Source organism: Zea mays, chromosome 2 (assembly GCF_902167145.1).
Source record: "Zea mays cultivar B73 chromosome 2, Zm-B73-REFERENCE-NAM-5.0, whole genome shotgun sequence".
Lineage (NCBI taxonomy): Eukaryota > Viridiplantae > Streptophyta > Magnoliopsida > Poales > Poaceae > Zea > Zea mays.
Genome location: NC_050097.1, coordinates 204,269,588 through 204,295,384, shown reverse-complemented (window position 1 = coordinate 204,295,384; position 25,797 = coordinate 204,269,588). Strand labels below are relative to the sequence as shown.

The following is a 25,797-nucleotide window of genomic DNA, read 5'->3' as shown; positions in this document are numbered from 1 at the left end:
GCACTCCAGCCGTCCGATTTCCTATGCTGCCATATCCAGGCCAGGGCAGCAACCAAACAGGCCTTAAGGAAATAAGGAGTTAGGCTTTAGGTCTTACGTTGCTTCCTCTATAATCTATAGCACTATATAATTCATTAATTTAAACTTTTGTAAAACTCACCAAACCAGTCACTATAATCTTATCCATCAGTTCAAATTTTACAAAAACCATCTAATCAAATCATCCACACATCTATAATCTCTATTAAATTCATCAAATAAATTTCACTCAGACTTAACACACCATAAAAACTAATAGTGCGAGGGTTAAGTCTAGGTGTATTTTTTTGTTGAAATTTGGAGAGGTTATGTGTGTGGATAGTACTGGTTGAAATGCTCGTGGCTCAATGGTTCGCTTGGTTCGTGGTCGGCTCGGATCGGCTATTTGAATTTTTTCACAGGCCGAGCTAACATCAGAGCTCGGTTCGTGGTCGGCTCGGATCGACTTGTTTGAATTTTTTCACGGGCTGAGCTGACATCCTAGCTTGGTTTGTTAACGAGCCAACTCATGAGCTAAACGAGCTATCACATTTTAGTAAAACAAAACTATATACATATTATTTTGCGTAACAATTGATGAACATGTTATATGTATGTGTGATATCTATGAACTATAAGTTAAACTAGTGATTGATGAACTGTGTCTATGTGTTAAATTGGTCTATGCGAACATAAGTATGAGTTAAACTGATGAACATGTGTGTGAATAATGAATAGATGAGTGTCAAGTTGTGTTGATTTAGTGTTACATTGATGTGTTATGTGAAACTATGAGTATAATTACTATTTTTATTGTTAAATTAGTTTAAAATTAACTAGAAATTGATTATTATATATATTATTTTTTCTGCTCTGGTCCGCCAGCTAAAACGAGCCGAGCTAACTCTACGGCTCATTAGCTTAACGAGCCGTTATTAGCCCTATGTGTGGATGACATTGATTTGGTTTAGTGGGTTTGCAAAGTTTAAAATAATAAATTATATAGTGGTATAGATATACAATATGTTATCTTATAATATTTCACGACATATCATATACAACATATATACACATCATACTATAAAAATTATGCTAAATACAAATATTATAAAAATGAATTAAATACAAAATTTGAAAAGACCGACGTCGAAATTTATCCTTGAAACCTGTAAAAATGGAAATGATTATTAGTAACAAGAGTTATTTTTTCTATATATAAAAGCGCTGCACAAAGTCGCGTCCATAGATGGCCACGCTATCTTTTTTTTTTTTTTCTGTCAACCGTAGGATTGCATTCCTCTTTGACGGTGATCGTGCGGGAGCATATCTTGTCTTGCCTTATCAATCGCGACTTCGCGAGAGCAAAGCTGGAATGCCAGAACGTCCACGATCGCGCATCGATGGTCGAAGCGAACGGCTGCTTCCCTCCCTCCGCCTGCGAAACGCTGCGTCCTGTGTGGGCCCGGTCCTCGAAGCGTCGTAAACCTGCTCGGCTGCTCCGTCTCCGTCCGCCGGGTTTCACGAGGTCTGCCTTCTTCGCCTGGAGGAGGTGAGGCGAAGAAGAGGTACTTTCTTCTCTGCGTTGTCAATGCCCACCGTTGCGTTTCGTTTTTTTCTCCATTCGGCGTCGGTGCTGCATCCCAGTTCAGACTAGGTTCTGCGTTTTTTTTATTCTCCTTTTGCTTCTTCACCGACGGCGCGTCCCTGCATTCGCTGTCGCCGGCTCGCCGCCACGAAGTATGCCACCGCTGGCCGACGCGTGCATGGACACGCTACGCCGCTTCGCGCGCCATGTCCTGTTGCTCCTCCCCCATTTTCCTGAGGCCAGTGCGGCGCCTGGAAGAGTAGCTGCCCTAGTTGCCAATTACTTGGTCCACGCGCAGGAGCTTTTCGATGCTACGCCGCAGGAGGAAGTATACCTTTTGACCGGTGAGAGCAGGAGTGCAGAGGAAGCGAGTTGATCAGCAACACATGGCGCCATTTGATTTAGTATTCGGTTGAACACTGTCAGTTTAAAATGTTTTTCAAAAAAGAAAAAATAAAGAACTCAAACTATTTGGAACCAACATTCTCTCCGAATTAGATAGACCCATCTTTCTTTGTGGCTCTCACCACAAGGCACTGAATAAAAACGGTCGAAAACGATATTCATTCGGTAATCAGTTTTTTAATCATTTTTCTTTAATTGTGAATAAATAGAATATAGAATATACAATACAAATTTGTATTCTTGTTTTTAATATCCAGCTTGTTAAGATTCATAAAAGGTGAACCTCAAATTTATCTTATATTTTCTTAAATAATAGATATAAACTTCGGTATGGATTCGAGAACAAATTCGGTAATTTTTTCAAATTTTTGTGTTATAGAGAGCAAATAATACATTAAACAATTTATGTAATATTTTATTTATATTTATACTAATGTGCTTGATAACATAAGAAAAGATCAATATCAAATTTTATATGTATCTATTTTAAAATATTAAATTTATCATTTTGTTCTACCACTTTCATCCCTCGTGCCACACTCTTCTGTACTTCACCAAAATAGGTTGGCCTGTTTCTGCCCCTAGCCCGTTTTGTGCCTATCCTCATAAAACTTCTCCGTGGGGCGTCACTCTAGCGGCGCAAACTCCGATCTGAACATCAATATCTGGCCATTCTCACGAGCCACTCGACCAGCAGCGGGTCCGGCACCTCAAGGTCATGGTCATGGCCGCTCGTGATGAAGGTCAGCAGCGCACCGTGATCGTGTAGCAACTCCCGCGGCGAGGCCGCCGCCGCCTTCCACGACAATGGGCAGTGAGCTCTCGAGCCGCTCCAACGGCAATGTGATGTTAGGTCATTTCAGCCCGATCTGGTAGATCTAGCAATGAGATGCCAAGCATGCACCCGTCCCCGTCCCTTAGCGTTAGCGAGTTCTTCACCGATCGATAGGGGACCGCCACAGCTCCAATGCAAAGACAAATCAGCCAGCGCTGCCAATAAGCCAGTGCATAAAAACAATCTTAGATCCTTTTAAGACTTCTCTCTCTATATGAATACAGTCAAATATTTTGCATACTTTTCTGGCAATTAAACAAACCGTTATTGTAATGCTATTTACGCTAAAATATCAGCAAATCTCGGGAGCAATCATCAAAGGAAATGAGATCAATGACATGAACCGTTTTCAGAGTTGCTCGAGAAAAACAACATTCAAACCCATAGATGGTGATGATTCAATTTACATTCAACACAATTACCAAGAGTGCAACCAAGTAAGGAACACGCCCACCATATTTTCATTATACTCTCTACATCCTAAATTAAAATTCATTTTAGATAATTAATAGATTCATACAATCGTTGATGTATGTATGTATTTTATATTTGCGTCTAGATTTATCATCATCTATCTGTATATAGACATAAAAAACGAGAGCTAAAACGACTACTATTTGGAACAGAGGGAGTCAGGGAGTACATCTATCAATCGATAATGTTGAACCAAATCGAATCTCGAATTGAAAACAAAACCAGGTTTCTTAGCAATATCAAGGCACAATTATCTGTTCTATGCAACTATATTTACGACTGAATAGGTACTATATTTTGCTTGGTAAATGTTGTCGTAACCATAACTCAGTCTAGATACAAGCTCAACTCCGTCCTACTATCACCATAGACACAATGATAAAAAGAGTTAAGGTTTGTTATAATGACCCGATGTGATTATATATTTTTAATAAGTCAATGCTCAAAATATATTTTCAGTACTACAAAATTACATTGGTCAAATACTCGCGCAGAGCGCGAGCGATTTACCAGTAAGGGCTTGTTTGGAAACTACGTTTTCTTAAGGGATTTATATTTTCCTGATGCCCCGTTTGGATCATTAGAATTGAATTCCATTTTAATAATAGTAATTTTGGCATATATCAATTAATTTAAGTAAAATATATTTGTATACTATTATTAGCAAGATATCGGAGATATTTATGTGCTACATTTTTAATATAAAGGTGTGAGACGAAAAGTGTCATGTAAGTTACAGAGTAGAAACAAATTATAATAATGCATAAAATCATTTCCTATCCCTACTCCATGAATTTGAGATAAGTTTATATCTAAACTTTGGAAAGTTATGGAATGTCAAATTCCAAGCTAAATAAGTTACTTTATTGAGTGAATTTCAATTCTTATAAAATGAAGGGATTCAAACGGAGAAAATAAACTAGTTTTCCTTGGAAAAATGAAAATCATAAGGTTCCAAACTAATCGGTCCGGTAAATATTCCAAGAATTTCCGAGTTCGTCGCTTTCCAGCGTCCTCCGCCAGTCCCGTTCTCGTCCCGTCCTCCTCGGCGCTTCCCGCCCGGCCCCAAAAGGCCCAAATCCGCCCCCTCGGCGCTTCCTGCTCCCCTCCCTCAAATCTGTCCCTAGCCAGGCGCCTAGGCCGCCTTCCTTTGCTGCCTGCCGGCTTCTCGGAGCACGACGACGCTCCCGGCATCCAGGCCACTGCCGCACGGCAAGTCGCCAACTGTCTATCCCTTCTCTATCCACTGACCACTGCTGTAGACTGCAGTGTTTTGCTTAGGAGCTTATGGAAACCAGTGGCGGAATCAGGCCTAGGGCCCAGGCCCTACTTTTGGGCCAAATAACCGCTATAGGTATCAGCCCATGAATGGGCACCGGCGGCCTCAGGCCTCAGCCCATGAACACGCTGCAGGCACCGGCTGCCTCCAGGCTCCAACGGTCCAACCCTCATCGAGTCCCTCCGTGTCTGCTCCCTCGATCAGTCGATCTCCTTCAGGAGCTGGCAGCAGGCGCACCTGGGCAAGCACAGGCGAGCGCGCCACGGCGCGAGGTCGGGGCGTCGGGCAGCGGCAAAGCAGAGCAGGCGAGCGCGAGCCTGTGGCCCGGTGGCCACTCCCTCGACCAGGCGCGGCGGGCGCGGTGCCGCGGTCGACCTCCTCGGCTCCTCCACAAGTTCACGGCAGGCGGGCGCGGGTGACGGGTGACCTCCTCGTCTCCTCCACGTGCTCGCTGCAGGCGGGCGCGGCCGCGCGGACGAACCGGCAAAGCGCGAGGCCCGGCCGCCGGCCGCTGGACAACAACGAGTCAGCGACGCAACCACGCAGGAGCGCGCGAGCCCAGGCCAAGCTCCAACCAATTGGTGAGAAATCAAAGCTTCAGCCTTCAACGTACAAATTTCAGCAAGCAAATTTCAGTATAGAAAAATATTCTATTCTAAATTTTCAATCAAAATGAATAAGACTTAAGAGCCAAATATAACAGTAAAGGAATAAGAGTGGTACATTTAGTTCTTACATTTCTATACTTTATAGTTTACTTTCTTTGATTATATATGTAATAATGTAATATCATTCAATTTCAAGAAGTCTTCCTATTATTGACGAAAGCAACTCAAACCATTGTTGAATTGATTATTGAGGTGAAGATCTTTTATTTTTTGAATTAGGTATCCACTTCTTTAAGTCAATTTTACGTTGTAATTATTGTGTTTATATAAAGTTCATATGTGTCATTATCTTTGTATTTGCATGATTTAAACTTTTTTAGTTGGTATAAATATTTTTTAGTTTTTATATCCAGGTATTTGGCCCTACACTTAGATAGATTCTGGCTCTGCCAAACTGTAAGCTTATGATTGAAGTTTTGATTAATTATTTCACCCCATTTTAATCGTTGTTTGTTAATTTTAATCAATTCATATAAGAAAAGGTACGAAAGTCAATTTGCTACTTAAAAAACATGAATGCCTTGTAAGTATTGCTCAATTTGATAGAAATACTCAATTAATTGTTGTTTTTTGACAGAAATACTCCATATTATTTGACAGAAATACATAATACTCAACTAGTACTTTTTTGGTTTTTGAATATAGTGTCATCATCAATTTACAAGTTGAAGTGTCCAAGTTCGGTCATGCTTTTATAGGGCTGGGCACTTTTAGACCGAAAACCGATCACCGAACTGAACTGAACCGAACCGAACCGAAATATCGGTTTTTTTAGTTGTTCGGTTCGGTGTCGGTTCTCAAATTTTACGAACCGAAGGGTTCAGCTTGACTTCGGTTTATATGTGCTGAAAACCGATATACCGAGGAACCGATTAGGACTATTGTCTGTTGTGCGCGTTTAACTTCTGAGCAGCCCATATAGCTTACAGGCCCATTAAACAATTCCAAGTCACAAATTCTCAGGCCTTATGCCCTCACGACAAGCTCATGGCACGAAGCCAACCTTATCCCTTCCATGTTTGTCCCTGTATTGAGAACCCGAGCAAGACGCAGAACCAACAACAACGAAGACAACAAGCAGCAGAGGTACGAAGACTCAAAACTTCGGTACAAACCGAACACCCCGATCAAACCGAAGCCGAAATCGTCGGTTGTTCATATTTGTTTCCACCGATCGGTTCCTATTTCTTCCCAAACCGAAGTTCTACTGCACCGAAGAACCGAACCGAACTGTCGGTTAAAACCGATTGCCCACCCCTTGAGTACTTTTAAGCCAGCTTAAACTTAGTTCCTAAATATTCCATTGCTTGGCAGCACGCCCTAACTCCATTCCGGGATCCGCCATGGGGTATGCCTGCCCCTTATCTTCTATTTCTCCTGTCCTGTGCAAAACTGAGCACCCGAACCCTCATCTAAGCTATTTGGTCATCTGTATTCAAATCAGATCTAAAGCGCATACATGTTACATATAGTATGCCTACTAACTTGATTATTTTCCCCAAAAATTATCGGGTGTACATGTGTACACCCATGCCTTTATTGGATCCGCGCCTGGTAGCCACGGGTGAGGACCGATTTACTGAGCTGCCGAGAGAATTTCTAATTTCAACTTTTTGTCTGGTTCTAGCATAATTGATATTGTCGTTTAGCTAATCAGTGTGCATGTACTACCGTAGAGAGTAGAGCTATGCAAATGAACTAGAAGTCGATTAATTTGAAGACTTAGTGGGCAAGATACTTTTGGATTGGACATTTTTTTAAAGGTTGGATTGGACATTTTATTTTGGCTTGGGAATGGCAATACCCATATTTTGTTCTCACTGGACGCCACTACAAATATTGTTTATAACTTTGGTTTCATCATACTTACTGAACAGAAATTGTACTTTACCCATTTATTTTGCTAGCATATGTCTTTTATTATCAACTCTTTTCTTGTTTCAGCACGTTTTGAGGAAATGCAGACCATAAAGCGCTTGCCAAAGAGTGTCCATAGTTCCTTGCGCTCAGGTGTTATTCTGTCTGACCTGCCAAGGGTTATTGAGGAGTTGATATATAATAGCATTGATGCAAATGCGAGTAAGGTATTGCTTTACGTGTGGAAAAAGGGAAAAAGCAGCGTATAATGTCTTCTATGCCATCAATTATCATCAACATACATTTATTCTATTTGAATTTCAGATTGACATTGCAGTAAACATCAGAGCTTGTTATGTAAAAGTGGAAGATGATGGTACGTACCTATCCTTTTTCTTTTTGTGTAAAAAAATATTATAGATGTTATCTTTCAAAAACATTATTGCCATACATCGTACGAATTTCAGGTTGTGGTATTACACGAGATGAACTGGTTCTCTTGGGAGAAAAATATAGTAAGCCAGAACTTATTATTATTTATTTGCTATCTTTCTCAGTTTTCCTTCATTTCATGAGACTGTTTCTCATGTTAAATTCTATGCAGTAAATGATACAACATGAGCAAAAATGGTTTTCTGTATGTTCATTTTTTCCACATATATCAGATGTAGAGTAGGGGATTCCTGATTTGCTTAGGATGTACTCCCTCTGTCCCAAATTAAATTTTGTTTTAGATTATTATTGGATTCATATAATACTTAATGTATGTGTTTTATATATGTGTCTAGATTCATCATCATCCATTTGAATATAGACATAAAAACCAAAAACTAAAGCGAATACTATTTTGTGACGGAGGGAGTAACAACAAAAACGGCATCGATTCTGTTTGTTAAAAAACATTAGTATTTTTTTTCATTTAACAAGATGGGAGCCCTGCCATCAGTGTTAAAACTGATTATGTTATTTCATTATTTGTTTTTCGTAAGTATAGGCTCATTACCTGATATGTGTGTAGGTTCTGAAAGACTAAAAATACCCAATGGCATCATGTGGTTCAACTGTGCTAATGGTACATACTTTGCTTTTACTATAACTGTATAACAGCAACATCCAAATTTCATGTGATGGTCGACGAGGAGCTCAGTTTTAGAAGTTTTGGACTAAATGGTGAAGCACTCGCATCACTTTCCGATATCTCTGTGGTTGAAGTCAGGACGAAAGCTCGTGGGAGACCAAATTCATATTGCAAGATAATAAAGGCTTGATCTTAGCACTGAGCTTCTTTAATCTCGATTTATTCATGGTTAGTGCATCTGAGTTCTTTTGACAATTGCATAGGGATCTAAATGCTTACATCTGGGGATAGATGACAAGAGGGAAGTTGTCGGCACCACTGGTGAATGTTCTATTTTCTCCTTGAAACAGAGTAGTGCCTGTATATTCGTAATAGTACATAGTGTTAGATGGTAACAGTCTATTCAATTCCCTGGTTGTGACTGTTAGTTATATATTTATGATGTTATGAGGGCTAGTTATCGGGCCTTTCAATTTTGCAGTCGTTGTTCGGGAGCTTTTTTACAATCAACCAGTACGGAGGAAACAAATGCAATCTAGGTATGTGATAATTGTTGCTACTGTTTGTGTGTAGAGATGTCTTTGTATTCACAGCTTTGCTCAATATATTATTTGATTGATATGTAGCTGTATAATATCTTTTTAGTGAGAAAAGAGAACTACATCATGTGAAGAAGTGTGTCCTTCAAATTGCGCTTATTCATCCACAGATTTCACTCAGACTGCTTGATAATGACAGGTTATCTACTGTGCTACGCTTGATGTATTAATTTCTACATTTATTACAAATTTACTTTTATGTCACATATTGACATGCCTGTTTCATTAACGCAGCGAAGATGAGCTGCTATACACAGAAATTTCTTCATCCCCTTTGCCTCTTATATCAAAAACTTTTGGGGATGATATCTCCAGATGTCTCCATGAGATAACTGCCTCTGACCAGGTCTGGACTCTTTCAGGTCACATATCTGGGCCTGCAGATGTGTTTTGTACGAAGGTAAAATCGTTGTTTAAGCTATTTCCTGTTGAAGCTAAAGTTTGATGATGTGTTTTCAGCTAGTTCAATTCTCCTTTTCAGGATGCCCAATACTTGTGTATCCTCCTCGCCAACCCACTGTTATATACTTGCTATTTGCTATCTTCAAATTCTTGGAGACATCCTTGACTTTTCAAAGATATCAACTCAAGATTTGTGAATAGGAACCCAATTCATAATATGCTTAATAATCTGGCATCTAGTTTTCGATCTCCCATTACAAGGGGGTATGCAGAAATTGATGTTCAGAGCAGGAAGAGGCAGAAGGCTGATATCTACCCTGCTTTTATACTAAACTTTTACTGCCCTAGATCCACCTACGATCTACATTTTGAGCCTACAAAAACCATTGTGGAATTCAAGGTGATTCACTAAAGTTCTATGATTTTGACTTTCCTTGTTTATAGTAAGCTTCATTTGTATCTAATGCTTAGTTTAGCCACCTCTTCTACAACCCAGAGCTTCTCCTAATTATTAAAATAGGTGGTTCTCTTGTCGGTTTCTATTTTTTTGTTGTTAAAAAATGTAGCTAATGTTCCTGTTTGGGTAGGACTGTGTCTTAGGCAAAATTTCTTTGTGCCCATTTGGAAACATGGCATTACAATGTTTCTTCTCTTAATGGTTTACTCCCTGTAGCTGGCTAATTATTCTCTGTTGTTTTTTCCACTTCTAGGATTGGCGAACTGTCTTGCTTTTCTTTGAGCAATCTGTCACAAACTACTGGAAGAAGCATCAACTGCAATCACCAAAAGGTTAGATAATGTGACCTCAATGTTCTTTGCTTATGTCTTGTGAAACGAACATTTATTGGTGTGAATGCATTATAACCTTTTCTTGGCAAATGGAGTTTGTGCTGATTGTACCCATGTGCCTCAGAAAAATCATGGTTGGTGATTTGTTGAACAGACTTCAGTTTTGTATCTTTTTATCTGTTAGCTTTTCTCATACGGTGCTATTGCAGTGAAATTGAATAAGGGCCTCCTGAAGGATCATAATGTGCAGAACGAAAAAGAGTATGCTCACTTCGAAAGCACTCAGCAGACGAATGCAGTCAAAGACACCAACAGTGATATGAGTTCCACAAGAGCAACAAGAAATTCACACTGCTTTTCTTTTGTTATGGAGCCATCCATTCAGAATGTCTGTTTCTCTGGAAGGATCACTAATTCATGCCGCCCGGATGACAATGTTGCCAGTATTGATTACAAGTTAGGGTATAAGCAAATGCATTATCCTGAAAATGGCAGTTATAAGTGGTTAGACGATGGCCCTTCCCATTTAAATGATGATATCTCAAGTGTTAACCCAACTTGTTGGAAAAGGCAAAGGACTGAAGGTATATTCCATGAGTATGCATATTCTGGTAATCTTGTAATGCTGGAAGATGTGCCAACTGAAGGTTATTTTGCTCACGAACAAGAGACTGAGCTGATTGGTCCAGAAGTTGAAATACCAGAATCTTGCTTCAGGGCTCTCAATAAGCCAAATGGAATGACGCCCGATTTTGTGCAAAATAAAACCAACTTGAAGGCACAAACCTCAGGCTGGGATGGATTATATGACAAGTTTGAAAAGTTAAATGGGGATTGCTTACTCGATAATGGATTTTATCATGATGGTGGTAGCACTTCCAAGGGCACCTGTCGAGTTTTGAGAAAGTCCAGCACCAGTAAGAAGTTGGGGACTGCAGCTGGATGTGTTGAAGGGCTAGAGGCTGATGCTATTAACCAGATGAATTTCCCTGATATTCATGCTCTATGGAACAGTGACTTGATAGATAGGTCGTCCTTCAAGGATACTTTAAATCATTTTTCTCACCCATCCTTGTTGGCTGATACACCTTGCAGTCATCCAAGGACCTTGCACACCCTTAACAGGACATCAGATAAATGCTTTCGTTCTTGGAACTATGAAAACATTGACAGCAATGTTAGATTTAGCAATGATTCATCTATTATATTTGAAGGAACTAAAAATTTTGATAACTTTAACAATGAAATACAGTCGCTTAATTACTTCAATGATAAGTGTGGTTCAACCGACCAGCTTGGTTTTGAAGAAGACCTGACAACTTGGAAATCAAAATTTGACATGAGGTTGTCAGTCAATATTTCTCCTGAGACAGCAGGTGATAATGGTTGTCATTTGAATGTTCCTTCTTTGAATATTGCAAATGACAACCTGTTTACTCAAGATCTGTTGAATCAACACAACTCTGGACTAAATCAGAGACTCAGGACTTCGAAGTGTAGTAGATTTAGAAGTCATTCTGCTCCACCATTTTATAGAGGGAAACTGAAATTCTCTAGATTAAATGTGCCACTGAGCAAACCAAGCACAGATAGCGATAAAGATATCTGCGTCAATAACCCGGAAGGTATATCCAAACTTTGGCCCTTTTTGAATTGCTTTTTTATAAGAACTAACATTACACATTTCTAATCAAATTCAGACAATGCACCTGGACCTGTGGATATCCCATGTATTAGTTCAACCCAGCCTATTCCTGAGACTGATAGCAGTGAATTTCCAGACCTAAATTTTAGGTATACTCATCTTGCCTAGTTTCCTGGATATACATTCAATACTTGAACATATCTTTCTAAGCTCGTTACTATACACTCATTTGGGAAAATATCTTTGTAAGCCCGTTACCTTCAATACTTGAACAGTTCTGTGAAAATGTCTGAAGTTGCATGTTCTGATGAGATCGAGGACTCCACTGCTCAAATAACTAAATGGCAAGATGACCCTGTCCAGCATACAGTTAAGCATGCATTTGAGTTTGGGATACTAACATAGAGAAATTCCATACGTCCTTGTTACTATGCGTCTTGTTATCTTCTTAGTGGTTTACCTCCCTTTGTAGGCTTTGAACTTGCCACATGGTCCTTTTGGATGCTATGATGATATACTTAGCATTTCTTCTGGGGCCTTACATCTCTCTTGTAGCTCGCTAATTCCTGAATGTGTTGACAAGAACTGCTTTGAGGAGGCAAGGGTTTTGTTGCAGCTGGACAAGAAATTTATTCCCGTCATATCTGGGGAAACTATCCTCCTTGTCGATCAGGTTCAAGTTTTCTCATTTAGCAAGGGACCAGGTTCATAATTGATACCGTAATTTTTTAGGGCTTTGAAAACATTGTCTAGCATATTATATATTCCTGTTATTTTTTGGAATAAGGCAGGTCTAGTGCAATGGTGACAGCTGTCTCACTTAGTCATCATGTTGCAGCCTCTCCATATTTGCAGGGTGTTACTAACCTTAAACTAAGAGATGAATATCATTTGGTCGTAGGGACTATAGTATATATAGAGGCCAGCAGTCCTTAGTAATAGGATGGGCTTAATGGGCCTTAACACCCCCTCAAACTCAAGGTGGAAGTGGGAGATCTGAAGCGTTGAGTTTGATCAAGTGAAAGTGATGTTGTGCTTTGCTTTGGGCTTTGGTGAAGAAATCAGCTAATTGAGATTCTGAAGGCACATATTGAAGATCAATAGTCTTTTGATGACAATGAGACCGAGTGGATGATGCATCAACACCAATATGTTTAGTAAGTTCATGCTTGACAGGATTCTGGGAAATCTATATAGCACCCATGTTATCACATAAAAGAGGTGGAGTGTCACAAGAGACACCAAGATCTGCCAATAGCCATCACAGCCAAATAATTTCTGCTTCATTACTAGATCGACAGATGGTTCTTTGCTTCTTGGATTTCCATGCAATAGGAGAAGATCCAAGAAGAATACACTAACCAGTAATAGAACGTCGTTCAGCGGGATCACTAGCCCAAGTGGCATTAGAGTAAGCATGAAGCTGTAGAGGGCTATCAACATAAAGTAAACATCTTGATCTTGTCCTTCGTAAATATCGCATCACACTAAGTAAATGACCATAATGAACTGAGGTCGGGGCAGATACAACTGACTCAAAATATGAACACCATGAGCAATATCAGGTCTGGTGATTGTTAGGTGAACAAGACTGCCCACAATACGTCGATAGTGAGATGAATCCTCTAGAGGTGCCCCATCAGTCGAACGAAGTTGCAAGGGAATATCCATCGGTGTCACAGCGGTGCGTATATCAATAACTCCAGAACGATCAAGAAGATCTTGGATGTATTTGGACTGTTAGAATGAGAGAAACCCTAAACCTAACCAGGATTGGGAGATGAATTACTAATAGAGGTAGTTGGGCCTAGGCCCGTTACAAAGACAACACCCGCATATTGTACTTGGCACATCTACCCTCCCCCAGTCGAAACTCTAGCCACGAAGGTGTTGAGACTGGACCGAAACTCCTCAAACACCATCATAGGGAGGCCCTTGGTGAATACGTCTGCGAACTGAGAAGTAGTCGTGACATGAAGAACTCTCACATCTCCAATGGCGACACGCTCGCGGACGAAGTGGAGGTCAAGCTCGACATGTTTCGTGCGCTGGTGCTGGACGGGGTTGGTGGAGAGGTACACGACGCTGATGTTGTCGCAATAGACAAGAGTGCGTTGTGTCAGCATACTGTGGAGCTCCTGAAGCAGCTGACGAAGCCACGCCGCCTCGGCTACGCCGTTAGCCACAACGCGGTACTTGGCCTCGACGCTGGAGTGGTAAACGACCTGCTGCCGCTTCGAGGACCACGAGACAAGGCTGTCGCCGAGGAACACAGTGTAGCCTGAGGTGGATCGGTGCATGTCAGGGCAGTCGACCTAGTCGACGTCGGTGTAGACGAGGTTGGTGGTCGCAAATCGTCAAAGGAGGTCGAAGTCGATGGTGCCCTGGAGATACCGCACGATCCGCTTCATAGCGGTGAGATGTGGTTCTCACGGGGCATGTATATGGAGGCACATGTGCTGGACGACGTAGGCGATGTCGGGCCGGGTGAAGATGAGGTACTGCAGGGCCCCGACAAGACTCCAGTAGCCGGTGGGATCGACCACTGGGGGGCTGTCATCGAAGGAGGCCTTGCCCTGAGTGTCTACCGGAGTCGTGCAAGGTTTAGAGTCGGCCATGTCAGCACGCTCGAGGATGTCAACAATGTACTGGTGCTGGTGGAGAAACAAGCCCTGGGACCGGCGCTCCACGATGATCCTTAGGAAGTGGTTGTGGTACAGCTCACCTAGGTCCTTCATCACAAACTCCTGCTAGAGCGAGGAGATGATGCGCCTCAGGAGTTCAAAGGAGGAGGTCGTGAGGACGATGTCGAGGTAGAGGAGGAGGTACGCCGTATCTAGGCCATGACGGAAGCGATAGTACCAAGCTCGGGTAGTCTACTTGAGGCCGTAGAGGGACTGGTTGAGGTTGTAGACCATGTCGGGGTGAGCCGACTCCACAAAATCGACCGACTGAGTGCAATACATTGTCTTCATTAGAGTGCCATGGATGAAAGCGTTCTTGAAGTCAAGTTGATGTACTGTCCAGGCTCATGAGAGAGCTAGAGTTAGAACAGTCCGGATGGTAGTAGGCTTCACCACGGGGCTAAAGGTCTCGTTATAGTCCACCCTGGGACGTTGGGTGAAGCCCCGCAGGACCCAACGAGTCTTGTATCGGTCCGAGGAGCCATCCGCCTTCAGCTTCTGCTTGAAGATACATTTCCGTATGACCACATTGGCCCCAGAAGGGTGTGGCACTAGGTCCTAGGTGTGGTTTGCCTGTAAGGCCTCGTACTCCATGGCGCGTGGCGGTCGACATGCTAAAGGACACCATCGGTTCGCTGGGTAACCATCGGGTGGACGTGTTCGGGGTGCCGGTGGAGGGCAATAGGGTTATACACCGGTGGATCGATGCTAGAGGCAGTCGATGCATTGGCCTGACCACGCCGTTGGTAGACGTGAACGGGATCTGCGAAGCGTGACGAGGTCGCCTCGGTGGACGGCGTGGGGTCGTGCGTGGCAAGCGAGGTCGATGGAGCCGCGCGAGGCGCAGGCGAGATCGACAGAGCCGTGTGAGGCGCGAGCGGGGTAGAGTCTTGTGCGGGGAGGGTTCAGCCGAGTCCTAGGTGAACGCATCTGTCTCGGTCGCCAGGGGCGGGCCCAGGGGGATTTCATGGGTATTCATTGAATACCCAAGTTTTTGGTGATCTGTAGTAATTTATCAATAATGTATTACACAAAATAGCGTTAAAGCACTAATTTCTTTAATCTTTTAAACTTTTGAATACCCAATCTCAAATGTCTGGGCCCGCTTCTGTCGGTCGCGAGAAGGAAGACACATTTGTCTCAGCGGTCCCACTCATCAGTGCCTGCCTCTACGGTGAGCGCGGGTGTGGCTAACTCGCGGGTGGTGAACGAGCAGCTGAGGCGCAGCCCCGTGAGTCAGTGAAACAAGAAGCGTGGGCCGTGCGAGGAGAGAAGGGATGGGCCACGACCAGGGAATGGAGTAGGACTGGGCAAGGAAAAGAAAGGGGCTGAGAGATATTGTGTTGTTGTTTTCTTTTCCATTTCAATTTCAAATGTCAAACTCAATTCAAACCAGATTCAGATTTCAAACTCTGCTAAATTTCAAACTCTGCTAAATGCAACAATCAAAAATCTAGCATGCCATGCAGGTTTTCACTTTATTTATTTATTATTCTATTCATTTAGATAAATGCTTCTAAATATATGATTCAGAAAAGAATAATTATTTCAAATAAATTTTGGAGGATCTTTCTATTTATTTTCTGTTTTCCATTTTTGAGTTTCAAATTTTATCTTCAGTTTAAAATTCAAACCTAAATTTGAACTATCCAAAATTTAATATGACCGGTTAACTATTTTAGGAAAATAGTTTTAAAGGTAAGACAATCCTTGTCAACAGACATTTTAATTAAAAAAAAATGGAGAATTTTTTTTTCTAAATCCCAAAATAGAGTTTTGGGGTGTTACAGACTATATCTAGACACTTTTTCTTTTCACTCTTTACAACTTCTGGTTTATTGTAATGCTATCTGGGCTAGTGATTCCTCTGATCATCGATCCCTTTCTGTCTAATGGCGTTTTCTTGGTGGTTCTCTCATTGCTTGAAAGACTAAGAAGTGGGTCACATTTTCTCATTCGAGTGTAGAGGCTGAGTTGCATGCTATGGCTCTTGTGGCTACGTAGGTTACTTATGGTGATTGCTTGAGTATTTTGGTGTTTCTGTTTAAGCCAACTCCTCTTTTATCTGACAGTACATGTGCTATTAGTATTGTTCGTGATCTAGTCAAGTATGATCTTACACGCGTGCACATATTCAAGATGATATGATTGATTTTTGCTATGTGTCTTTAGAGCTTTTGTTGGCCGATTTCTTCACGAATGCACAAATCTTGAGTTTGAGGGGGTGTTAGATGTCAATGCATGTGTCCTTATTATATTTGATCTCATATATAGAGCCCTTGTTAGACGTCTATGCTAGGCATGTGTCCTTTCTATATTCGGTCTCATATATATAGTCTTTGCTCTAAACTATCTTGTATTGGTGTATATATTTGGACTTAGTGCCCTCATATTAAATATAGTGCAATTCTCAACAGTTTTAACTATTTATAGGGAAATACTTAGCATTTTGATATCTTTAAGTGCACAATAGTTTCTAAATATGAAATTCTGATGAAATAGTTTTATTTTCAAAAAAGATTTAACAAGTTATGTCCTTTTTACTGTTGTGTACAGCATGCAGCTGATGAAAGGATACGTTTAGAGGAGCTCCGTAGCAAGGTTGTTGATAGTACATTGACCAGAACAGCTATTCAACATTGTTTACCCTTTTCATACTCATGCACTGATGTGATCTGCAGGTTTTATCAGAAGGACATGGAGTTAGTTACTTGGACTCTGAGGAGGAATTGGTATGTGGTATAACATTCATGAACTTATTTCAATACTAATATGTGGCACTCAATATTTTATTCACCCCAATTTTTTTTCAGTCTCTCCCTGAGACTGGGTTTCAACTGTTCCAGAAGTATGCTGAGCAGATTCAGAAATGGGGCTGGATCATCAGCGGCGGGAGCAATTCATCTGAATCATTCAAAAAGTAGGTGCTTCCGTGCTTGACTAAGGCCCTGTTTCAATCCCGTGAGATAAACTTTAGCAGCTTTTTTTTAGCCACTTTTAGCCATTTATAATCTAAACATGAGAGCTAATGGTGATAATTGAAACTAAACTTTAGCACTTCAATTTATATAGCTAAAGTTTAGCCGGAAGCTAAAGTTTATCCCGTGAGATTGAAACGGGGCCTAACATAACAAGTGGTTTTTGGGGGACTTTTTTTATTTTCTTTGGGGGCTCTATTAATGAGGTTTTGCATGTGTTATGATTGTCCTTTTTTCTCTTTGAAGGCAAGCTGTGTCCTTTATTAAGACATTCCAAATCCTTTTTTCTAAAAAAAATCTAGGACTTCCTGTTCTTTTAAGTTTTGCTAGTCCATCAATGTTAACAGTACCTGAGAATGATTTGTTCACATGGTATATAACTTGCCTGAAGAATTTCTTGAATGAAGTGTTAAGTTTGTCTTGTTAGTGGAAGGAATTTAGCTTAGCTCGGTTGGTGAAAGGTGTGGTTGTACACTGATTGGTGTCCTCTCTAGTCTCTACCTTAAACTTAAGTTTCTGTCTTCCCATTGATCCAAAAAAACTATTTCCTCCTTTATTGTTTAACTTGTTTCTCTTTTTTCATTATTATGGATTGCTTCATCATTCTCTGACTATTCTTTAAGTGCGGAAGTCATTCACCTCATCTATATAGATCAAATATACTACTATCATTTGATCATTTATTTTGTATGTTTTAGGAACATGAACATTCTGAAGAGACAAGTCCGTCTTGTCACTCTTGTTGCTGTAAGGAACACCCTTCTGTCTCTACCATTCAACATGTTTGAAATTGCTGATTGTATATATTTTGCTTAATCTGCTGGACATGGTGACTTTTCTGTCTATTATCAGTTTATGTGCATGATTTTCCCTAATCTGCTCAACATGATGGTCTATAGATTTGTATTTCTATTTATTATCTTTGTATGTTTTATAGTGACAAATAGACTATAAAACCCACTGCAACTTATTTAGTATCCATAAATTATGCATAGACTACTGGCAAGAACGAGTTGAAAAGGTTAACCCTGATCTGTAATATGCCAAATATTTGCAGAGATAAAAACTGTGATGTGCTTCTATGCTACACAGGTTCCATGTATTTTCGGTGTCAAATTGACTGGGAAAGATCTCATGGAGTTTATTTGGCAGGTAACTGCCACCATCTTATGATATACAACTTATACTTTTTACTAGAATATTCACGTCCACTTGCACAAAAAGTTCTACGAGAATCTCAATACTTCTGGAATGAAAATGCTATGTGGAGTATGTACTCTTTGGAAACATTGGAACCAATCTCTACTATATTTAAGTGTGAGTTTCGTTGTGCGCGTTTGCCCGCCTCCGAAACTCTCCCCTGCGTGCTCTGGCCCATCCCACCTCGCGCGCGCGAGGCGTCTGCCCAGAAAAATCGTCCCCATTCTGCCTCACGCACCAAGAAAAATTCCCGTGCAAAAAAATATGTGGGATGGAGATTTGGACCCTAGTGATCTAGTTTGTTACGCACAAAGCTACCATCTGCTAACAAATGCACCTTGTACTCATTTGTATTGTATAAAGGATTGATATTGTAATTATGTGTATACTAATAATTTCTCTGCAATATAAAGCACAAGTTTTAACTGTTGTCCCGCGTCACACTTCCCATTTAATGCATAAATAGAGTAAAATTGTGCATAAATCTGGATTTGAACCTTTGTTATTGGCTCCACATTCACACCCACCCATATTTTTATGCCTTATTAAAACAAAGGCTACTCGGCTAGACTTGGGGCAACAGTTAGACTCCGGATTTATATCGTGTTTGGCTTGGACCTCGGTCAGATATATGTGGTGTTTAGCTGGGGCCTCGGGGCTGCAGGAGCTCCTTAGTAGTCTTGCCCCCTAGGTGTCCCCTCAGCTAGACTTGTATCTGGGTTGTTCTGTTGTTATTTTATTTTATTTATTTTCTGAGTCTGTATTGGGTTGTTCTGTTGTTATTTTATTTTTTATTTCTGAGTCTGCATGGTATTTGAGGATACTTTCCTCGAGCTGTACTCGGTTTTTTCCTCTTCATGAAATGACACACAGTTCTCGATCATGATTCGAGAGAAAAAAACAGATCCTACTCATATAATATATAAAAATCATGGTAATGAACGAGCAACTGACTAGTGTGTCTTTAATGGCTTGGCACCTAGCTTAGCGACACCGGAGCCTTGCTGCTATCTGCTGTTGAGCTGTACCTCTGAATATGCTGGGACTCCGGGGCTTTACCTCTTGACAGCCCTAGTCTCCGATGGGTAGTGGTTAGCAGTTAGCAGTTTTTGTGGTGTTTGTTTCTATAATTGTCACGGGCGAGCATGTACTGTACATTCCTATATGTGTGGTTTATTCAGGGTTCTTTATCTTTTCTAGTTATATAATATAATGATACACAGCTCTCCTTCGATTAAAAAGGTTGTATTTGAAGATTTTGTTAGAGTTCATTTACCTCTAGTCATGGTACCTGTTACTGTTTCTTCCAGCTTGACGAGACTGATGGATCGTCAGATATGCCCCCAGCAGTTCTCCGTATTCTGAACTTCAAAGCATGCAGAGGTTACTACTTATCACCCCCCCCCCCCCCTCTCTCTCTCTCTCTCTCTAATTGTCCATGGTGCAAGCATTTCTGTATATTTTCGCTTCGATAAAACATTGCTTTATGATGCTTCTTGGTGGCTTACTGTAGGAGCGATCATGTTTGGCGACCCCTTGCTACCATCTGAGTGCTGTCTGATTATTGAAGAACTGAAAGCAACATCTCTATGCTTCCAGGTAAGAAGATTGTTGAATCGTTGGTCCTTGCCTCTGCTGTTACTCTGTGTTACAGAGATGGAGATAAGCTTTACCGTCTTTGCTCTTGCAGTGTGCTCATGGTCGCCCAACCACTGTCCCCATCTTGAACATCGCATCCCTCCACGATGAGCTGGCGAGGCTCCAAATGCTGAGTGGAAGGAAGGCAGAGACCTGGCACGGCTTGGGGCACCATGAGCCCAGCCTTGAGCGTGCTCACATGCGCCTCGAACGACTGAGAAAGCTACGCCGAGGCCTGTAGCCATAGTGGTTTGAATCAGATAAAAGGGTGTGTGTTTCGTATAGTTTGTAGAGAAGCGAGTGAAATCTCAGTGTGCTCTATAATTGTACATATACTAGATATTCATTCATGACAAAGAGGTAAAACGGCGCCCATCACCGTCACCTGACAGGCGAGCGGGGTTTTCCACGGCATGTTGTAAAGTTTGTACATTCTGGTTGCCATGAAAATCTATGTAAAATTCAATTCAACCGTGCCAATGTGATTAGCTGAAGTTGAGATGGGTGTGATACATTCGAGCAAGTTTAAGCAGGCTTTATGATGTTGCTATGTCACATAACTGACTAGAAACCCATTCATATAATAACTCTCTTAGATATAAACTATACATTTAATATTTGATTCATTTTTTTCCTTTCATAAAGTGCTTTGAAGTCTGTGCGTAGTTCAAATTTAACTGGTTATTAGTGAATAGTCTGCTTTCTTTCTCTCTATTTTTTTCACGCTATCATAAATTTGATATGACATTTCTTATAGTATGTCTACGTTACCTTATTATACTTCTTAGTATTGTACTTCTTAGTGAAGCCGCTGGGCGTGTTTCCTCTAGCCAACACTACTACACACACCGCCAATGGATGATTCTTAGCCAACACCATTACACCCACTGCCAATGGACGATTCCCCGTTTGCAAATGATGGTTCTTATTTTTCTTCTTTTAGAATGAAATACTTCTGTAATTTGGTGGAACGGAAAGATGGGCCGATGTTTTGAGAAAGCATCTAGGTCCTAGTTTTGTTTTGGAGATCGATGGTAGTGTAAGACTAGTAGCTGTCGCGCGCTGCCGCCATGGTGCTAGATTCATAGTTTATCATTTGTATTAGGATATGTATAAGTATAAAAGTTTAGTTTTTGAATAAATTTTAGTCTCTATATTCAGAGTTCATGTTCTCTGGAGTTTGGACAACATACAGTGGCTTGATTATAGAATAGTGTTTTATCAAAGGAAATATCAAATTGGAAAAGGTATTATACAACTGGTGGTTTATAGAAAGAGATCCGAACAAAAATGTGTACATTGAAAAAAAAAACACAAAGAACCAAACTGCATTAGCAATGTTGTGGAACCAACAATTTTACTACTATCCTTTCGAGTAGAGATTAAACTTGGCTTACTTGCCCTTGCGAATTGCTTGGTATGCACGTTGATTTTGAAAACATTCAAGATCTAAGCCACCACGAATATCAATGACGTAGTAAGTTTAAGGCTGTGACAAAACAACATTTGAAAAAATAACTATTACTCTATTACCATGTATTGCAACATGATTTCGTCATAGGCATTTGAACAAACACATGGTGTGTATAGTATGAGATGAGCCAAAAATAAAACGGACATGGGGCAGACTGATACCCAGAGATTACTGGGCACCTTTATCGTCACACCAGCAGTTCAAAACATATTGAAAATATAATCAAGTTTTCTGTCATAATAGAATAGAACAATGGAAGTGAATATTCAAGTGAGTAGCCTCCCATCAGCTTGGCTTAAGCCCAGCAAGCGTACGATTAGCGACCCGGTGAACTCACATGCTCAGCAAGGTTGTGGCTATCGGTGGTCTGAAGTCTGAACCCGTCTAACCCGCACATCACGTAAGCTAGCTTCTCGTCGTGGGCATCGCCGCCCGTGAGCTTCTCCTTCGCTATCTTTCCCTTATTCACTGCCTTCCCCTTTGTCCACGGATCAGAACCAAGCTCCGGCGAGGTATAGCGAGGTCTGAAGAAGCGTTTGGAGATGCAGAAAATATATGTGATGTAAAGGGCGATGCGATGGCCGTGGCACGACGCGAGCAGAGGAGAAAGTCGATCGACCCGGGCGAGGACACGAGGGTGATGCTCTCTTGGTAGGCGGGTGCCATACGAGACTGGAAGCTAGAGGTGGAGCAGGGCGAGACTGTGTTGTTTACGTCGTGGCGTGGCTGCTGTAGGCGCACAGCGAAGTCACGCGGGCACGACGCGAGGCTAGATGGCGACGTGCATGAATGGGAGACCAATCACCAAGCGGTGACGTGGACGAACGGGATGCAGCCTTTCCTCCCGCGTTTAATATATAGAAATTAGTTTGGTTTCAGTAATTAATGATAGCGTAAGATCATTATGATATGTTTAGTAGAAATAAGTTAGATTATAATAATACATGATGATTAGGCTCAAGAGATATTCATGCTCTTGTTAATGAACATCATCAAACATTTTTTTTAAAAAAAATGAAGAAAAGATTAAGAACCATCTAATTCTAATGTCAATGGACTGTTGAACATTGTAGCTAGCTAAAAAACGACTCAAGCTACCATCGCAGAACAACGTGAACAGAAGAGGACCTGCCGGAGCCATGGTTTTTGTCGGGGACCATAATTAGAGGTACCCTCAAGACGCCTAATTCTCAGCTGGTAACCCCCATCAGCATAAAGCTGCAAAGGCCTGATGGGTTTGATTAAGTCAGGGATCAGTCCATACGAGTGACTTGACCACGCCACGCCCGAGCCTAGCCTCGGGCGAGGGCAGCCGACCCTAAGATGACTCCGTCTCGCCTGAGGTCTCCTCTTTCACGGCAGACGCATCTCCGGCTCGCCCTAGGCCCCGCCTCCGATAAGGAGAAACCCTGACTAAATCACCGCACCAACCGACCGAGTCACCAGGGCGTTTAACGCAAAAGGTAAGTGAAAGGGAAATGTGCCCTTGGGCCATTTCTATGTATTTTGGTGATTGAGTGCCAACACATGTGCTTAATTGGGAATTTATGTACATGGATGAACAAGGTGAAAATCATGAAGTAAAGGTATGTTTCTAAGCCTTAGTACATTGGTTTTAAGTACTAATATATTTGTTTAAGTGTTAGAAACAGAAAGAAGAAGAATAGAGAAAAGGAGAAGGGACTTGGCTGTGTGCTGCCAAGGAGCACCGGACTGTCCGGTGTGCACCGGACAGTGTCCGGTGCGCCAGGCTGGCGCGACTCGAACTGGCCGCTCTCGGGAAATTGGCCGGTGGCGTACGGCTAAAATTCACCGGACTGTCCGGTGTGCACCGGACTGTCCGGTGAGCCAACGGTCGGCCGCGCAATCCGCGCGGGACACGTGGCCGAGCCAACGGTTGGAAGACGGCACCGGACTGTCCGGTGTGCACCGGACATGTCCGGTGCGCCAACAGCGCCAGATCTGCCAACGGTCTGCAACGGTCGTCTTCGCCGTTTAAGGAAACAAATCGGGCACCGGACAGTGTCCGGTGTGCACCGGACTGTCCGGTGCCCCCGACGACAGAAGGCAAGGATGGCCTTCCGGATTTGCTCTCAACGGCTCCTAGCTGCCTTGGGGCTATAAAAGGAGCCCCTAGGCGCATGGAGGAGACACACAAGCAACCTTTGAGCATTCTTGATCATCCACACTAAGTCTCTGCGCATTCGTTTGTGTTTCTAAGTGATTCGAGCTCTGTTCTAAGTGAGAACTCTGAGATAGTCGTGTGAGCTCGATTCTTGGCCGTGTGTGTGCGCTTTTGCTGTGGATTTGTGTGTGTTGCTTCCCTCCCTTACTCTGTGTTTCATTTGTGATCATATACTTGTAAGGGCAAGAGACTCCAATTTGTGGAGATTCCTTGCAAACGGGACAGTGAAAGGAAAACAAAACACCGTGGTATTCAAGTGGGTCTTTGGACCGCTTGAGAGGGGTTGATTGCAACCCTCGTCCGTTGGGACGCCACAACGTGGAGTAGGCAAGCGTTGGTCTTGGCCGAACCACGGGATAAAACCACTGTGTCACTCTGTGCTTGATTCTCTTGTGGTACTGTGTTTTGTTGAGATTGTTGAGACTTCACCTTAGCCACTTGGCAATAATCGTGCTAACACTTAACAAGTTTTTGTGGCTTTAGTTTGAAGTTTTTTACAGGATCACCTATTCACCCCCCCTCTAGGTGCTCTCAATTGGTATCAGAGCCGTTCTCTTCAAGAAAGGGACTAACCGCCCGAAGAGATGGATCCTAAGGGGAAGGGAATTGTGATCAACGACAAGGAGAAGGAGTCCTTCGTCAACGAGCCAAGGGATGACAAGTCTAATGACTCGGGCTCGGGCCACAAGCGAAGAGATGGGAAGAAGAAGAAGACAAGACGCATCAAGGAGATCGTCTACTACGACAGCGATGAGTCCTCTTCTTCCCAAAAGGACGACGACTGCGACAAACAAAGAAAAACGGTTAATTCGAACTTTTCTTTTGATTACTCTCGTATTCCGCAAAGTTCACATTCTCATTTGCTCTCCATTCCACTCGGCAAGCCCCCACACTTTGATGGAGAGGACTACGGATTTTGGAGCCACAAAATGCGTAGTCACCTATTCTCTCTCCATCCTAGTATATGGGAGATTGTAGAGAGTGGAATGCATTTTGATAGTTCGGATAGTCCCATGTTCATTAATGAACAAATTCATAAGAATGCACAAGCTACTACTGTTCTTCTAGCTTCCTTGTGCAGGAATGAATACCATAAGGTGAGCGGCTTGGATAACGCCAAGCAAATCTGGGACACCCTCAAGATTTCTCATGAGGGGAACGACGTCACCTTACTCACCAAGATGGAGTTGGTGGAGGGCGAGCTTGGACGGTTCGCAATGATAAGGGGCGAGGAGCCAACGCAAACATACAATCGGCTCAAGACCCTTATCAACAAGATAAGAAGCTACGGGAGCACGCGATGGACGGACCACGACGTCGTTCGCCTAATGCTAAGGTCATTTACCGTTCTTGATCCTCACTTGGTGAACAATATACGTGAAAATCCCAGGTACACCAAGATGTCGCCCGAAGAAGTTCTTGGGAAATTTGTTAGCGGGCGAATGATGATCAAGGAGGCGAGATATGTGGACGACGCCTTGAATGGTCCGATCAACGAGCCGCAACCTCTCGCTCTCAAGGCAACACGAAGCAAGGAGGCGCTACCTAGCAAGGTGGCACAAATTGAGGCGGCCGGACTCAACGATGAAGAGATGGCTCTCATCATCAAGAGATTCAAGACGGCGCTAAATGGTCGCAAGGGGCAGCCAAGCAAGACCAAGACCAAGGGGAAGCACTCATGCTTCAAATGCGGTAAGCTTGGTCATTTTATCGCTAACTGTCCCGATAATGAAAGTGACCAGGAAAAGGGGAACAAAAGAGAAAAGAAGAAGCAATACAAGAAGGCAAAGGGCGAGGCGCATCTAGGAAAGGAGTGGGACTCGGATTGCTCCTCCTCCGACTCCGACAACGAAGGACTCGCCGCCACTGCCTTCAACAAATCGGCTCTCTTCCCCAACGAGCGTCTCACATGTCTTATGGCAAGGGAGAAGAAGGTAAGTACTCAAGACTCCACTTATGCTTCTTCTAGTGATAGTGAGTCTAGTGATAATGACATAGATTATT

At 42.2% G+C, this 25,797-nt stretch overlaps 1 protein-coding gene across 9 annotated transcripts; it reads left to right on the top strand.

Annotated features, from left to right (window-relative positions):
- The first annotated feature begins 1,278 nt into the window (after positions 1–1,278).
- LOC103647640 (DNA mismatch repair protein MLH3) lies at positions 1,279–20,610 on the top strand. 9 transcript variants are annotated; one of them, XR_004856410.1, is made up of 24 exons: positions 1,279–1,583; positions 7,209–7,348; positions 7,446–7,497; positions 7,589–7,636; positions 8,229–8,383; positions 8,463–8,520; positions 8,681–8,738; positions 8,845–8,937; positions 9,033–9,198; positions 9,280–9,295; positions 9,377–9,600; positions 9,911–9,989; positions 10,199–11,614; positions 11,690–11,783; positions 11,910–12,003; positions 12,107–12,307; positions 16,875–16,919; positions 17,000–17,050; positions 17,132–17,238; positions 17,995–18,043; positions 18,354–18,448; positions 19,807–19,879; positions 20,010–20,095; positions 20,187–20,610. XR_004856410.1 is itself a non-coding variant. In XM_023301687.2 (24 exons), the coding sequence occupies exons 2-24, from the start codon at positions 7,332–7,334 to the stop codon at positions 20,373–20,375; spliced, it is 3,426 nt and encodes a 1,141-aa protein (XP_023157455.1). In that variant the 5' UTR covers positions 1,279–1,567; positions 7,209–7,331; the 3' UTR covers positions 20,376–20,610. The 9 variants fall into 9 exon arrangements, 8 of the variants coding, with proteins under 8 accessions (XP_023157455.1, XP_023157454.1, XP_035821337.1 ...); XM_023301687.2 differs by having other exon boundaries at positions 1,279–1,567; positions 7,209–7,343; positions 18,389–18,448; XM_023301686.2 differs by having other exon boundaries at positions 1,279–1,567; positions 18,389–18,448.
- Positions 20,611–25,797: the final 5,187 nt, after the last annotated feature.

What these genes read in the sequence shown, in the direction of transcription:
- LOC103647640 (XM_023301686.2), top strand. Translation starts at nt 7,223, where the DNA reads ATGCAGACCATAAAGCGCTTGCCAAAGAGTGTCCATAGTTCCTTGCGC. An exon ending in AGGAAACAAATGCAATCTAG is followed by an intron (nt 8,739 to 8,844) that starts GTATGTGATAAT and finishes ATATCTTTTTAG; the next exon opens with TGAGAAAAGAGAACTACATC. An exon ending in TCATGGAGTTTATTTGGCAG is followed by an intron (nt 18,449 to 19,806) that starts GTAACTGCCACC and finishes TGTTTCTTCCAG; the next exon opens with CTTGACGAGACTGATGGATC.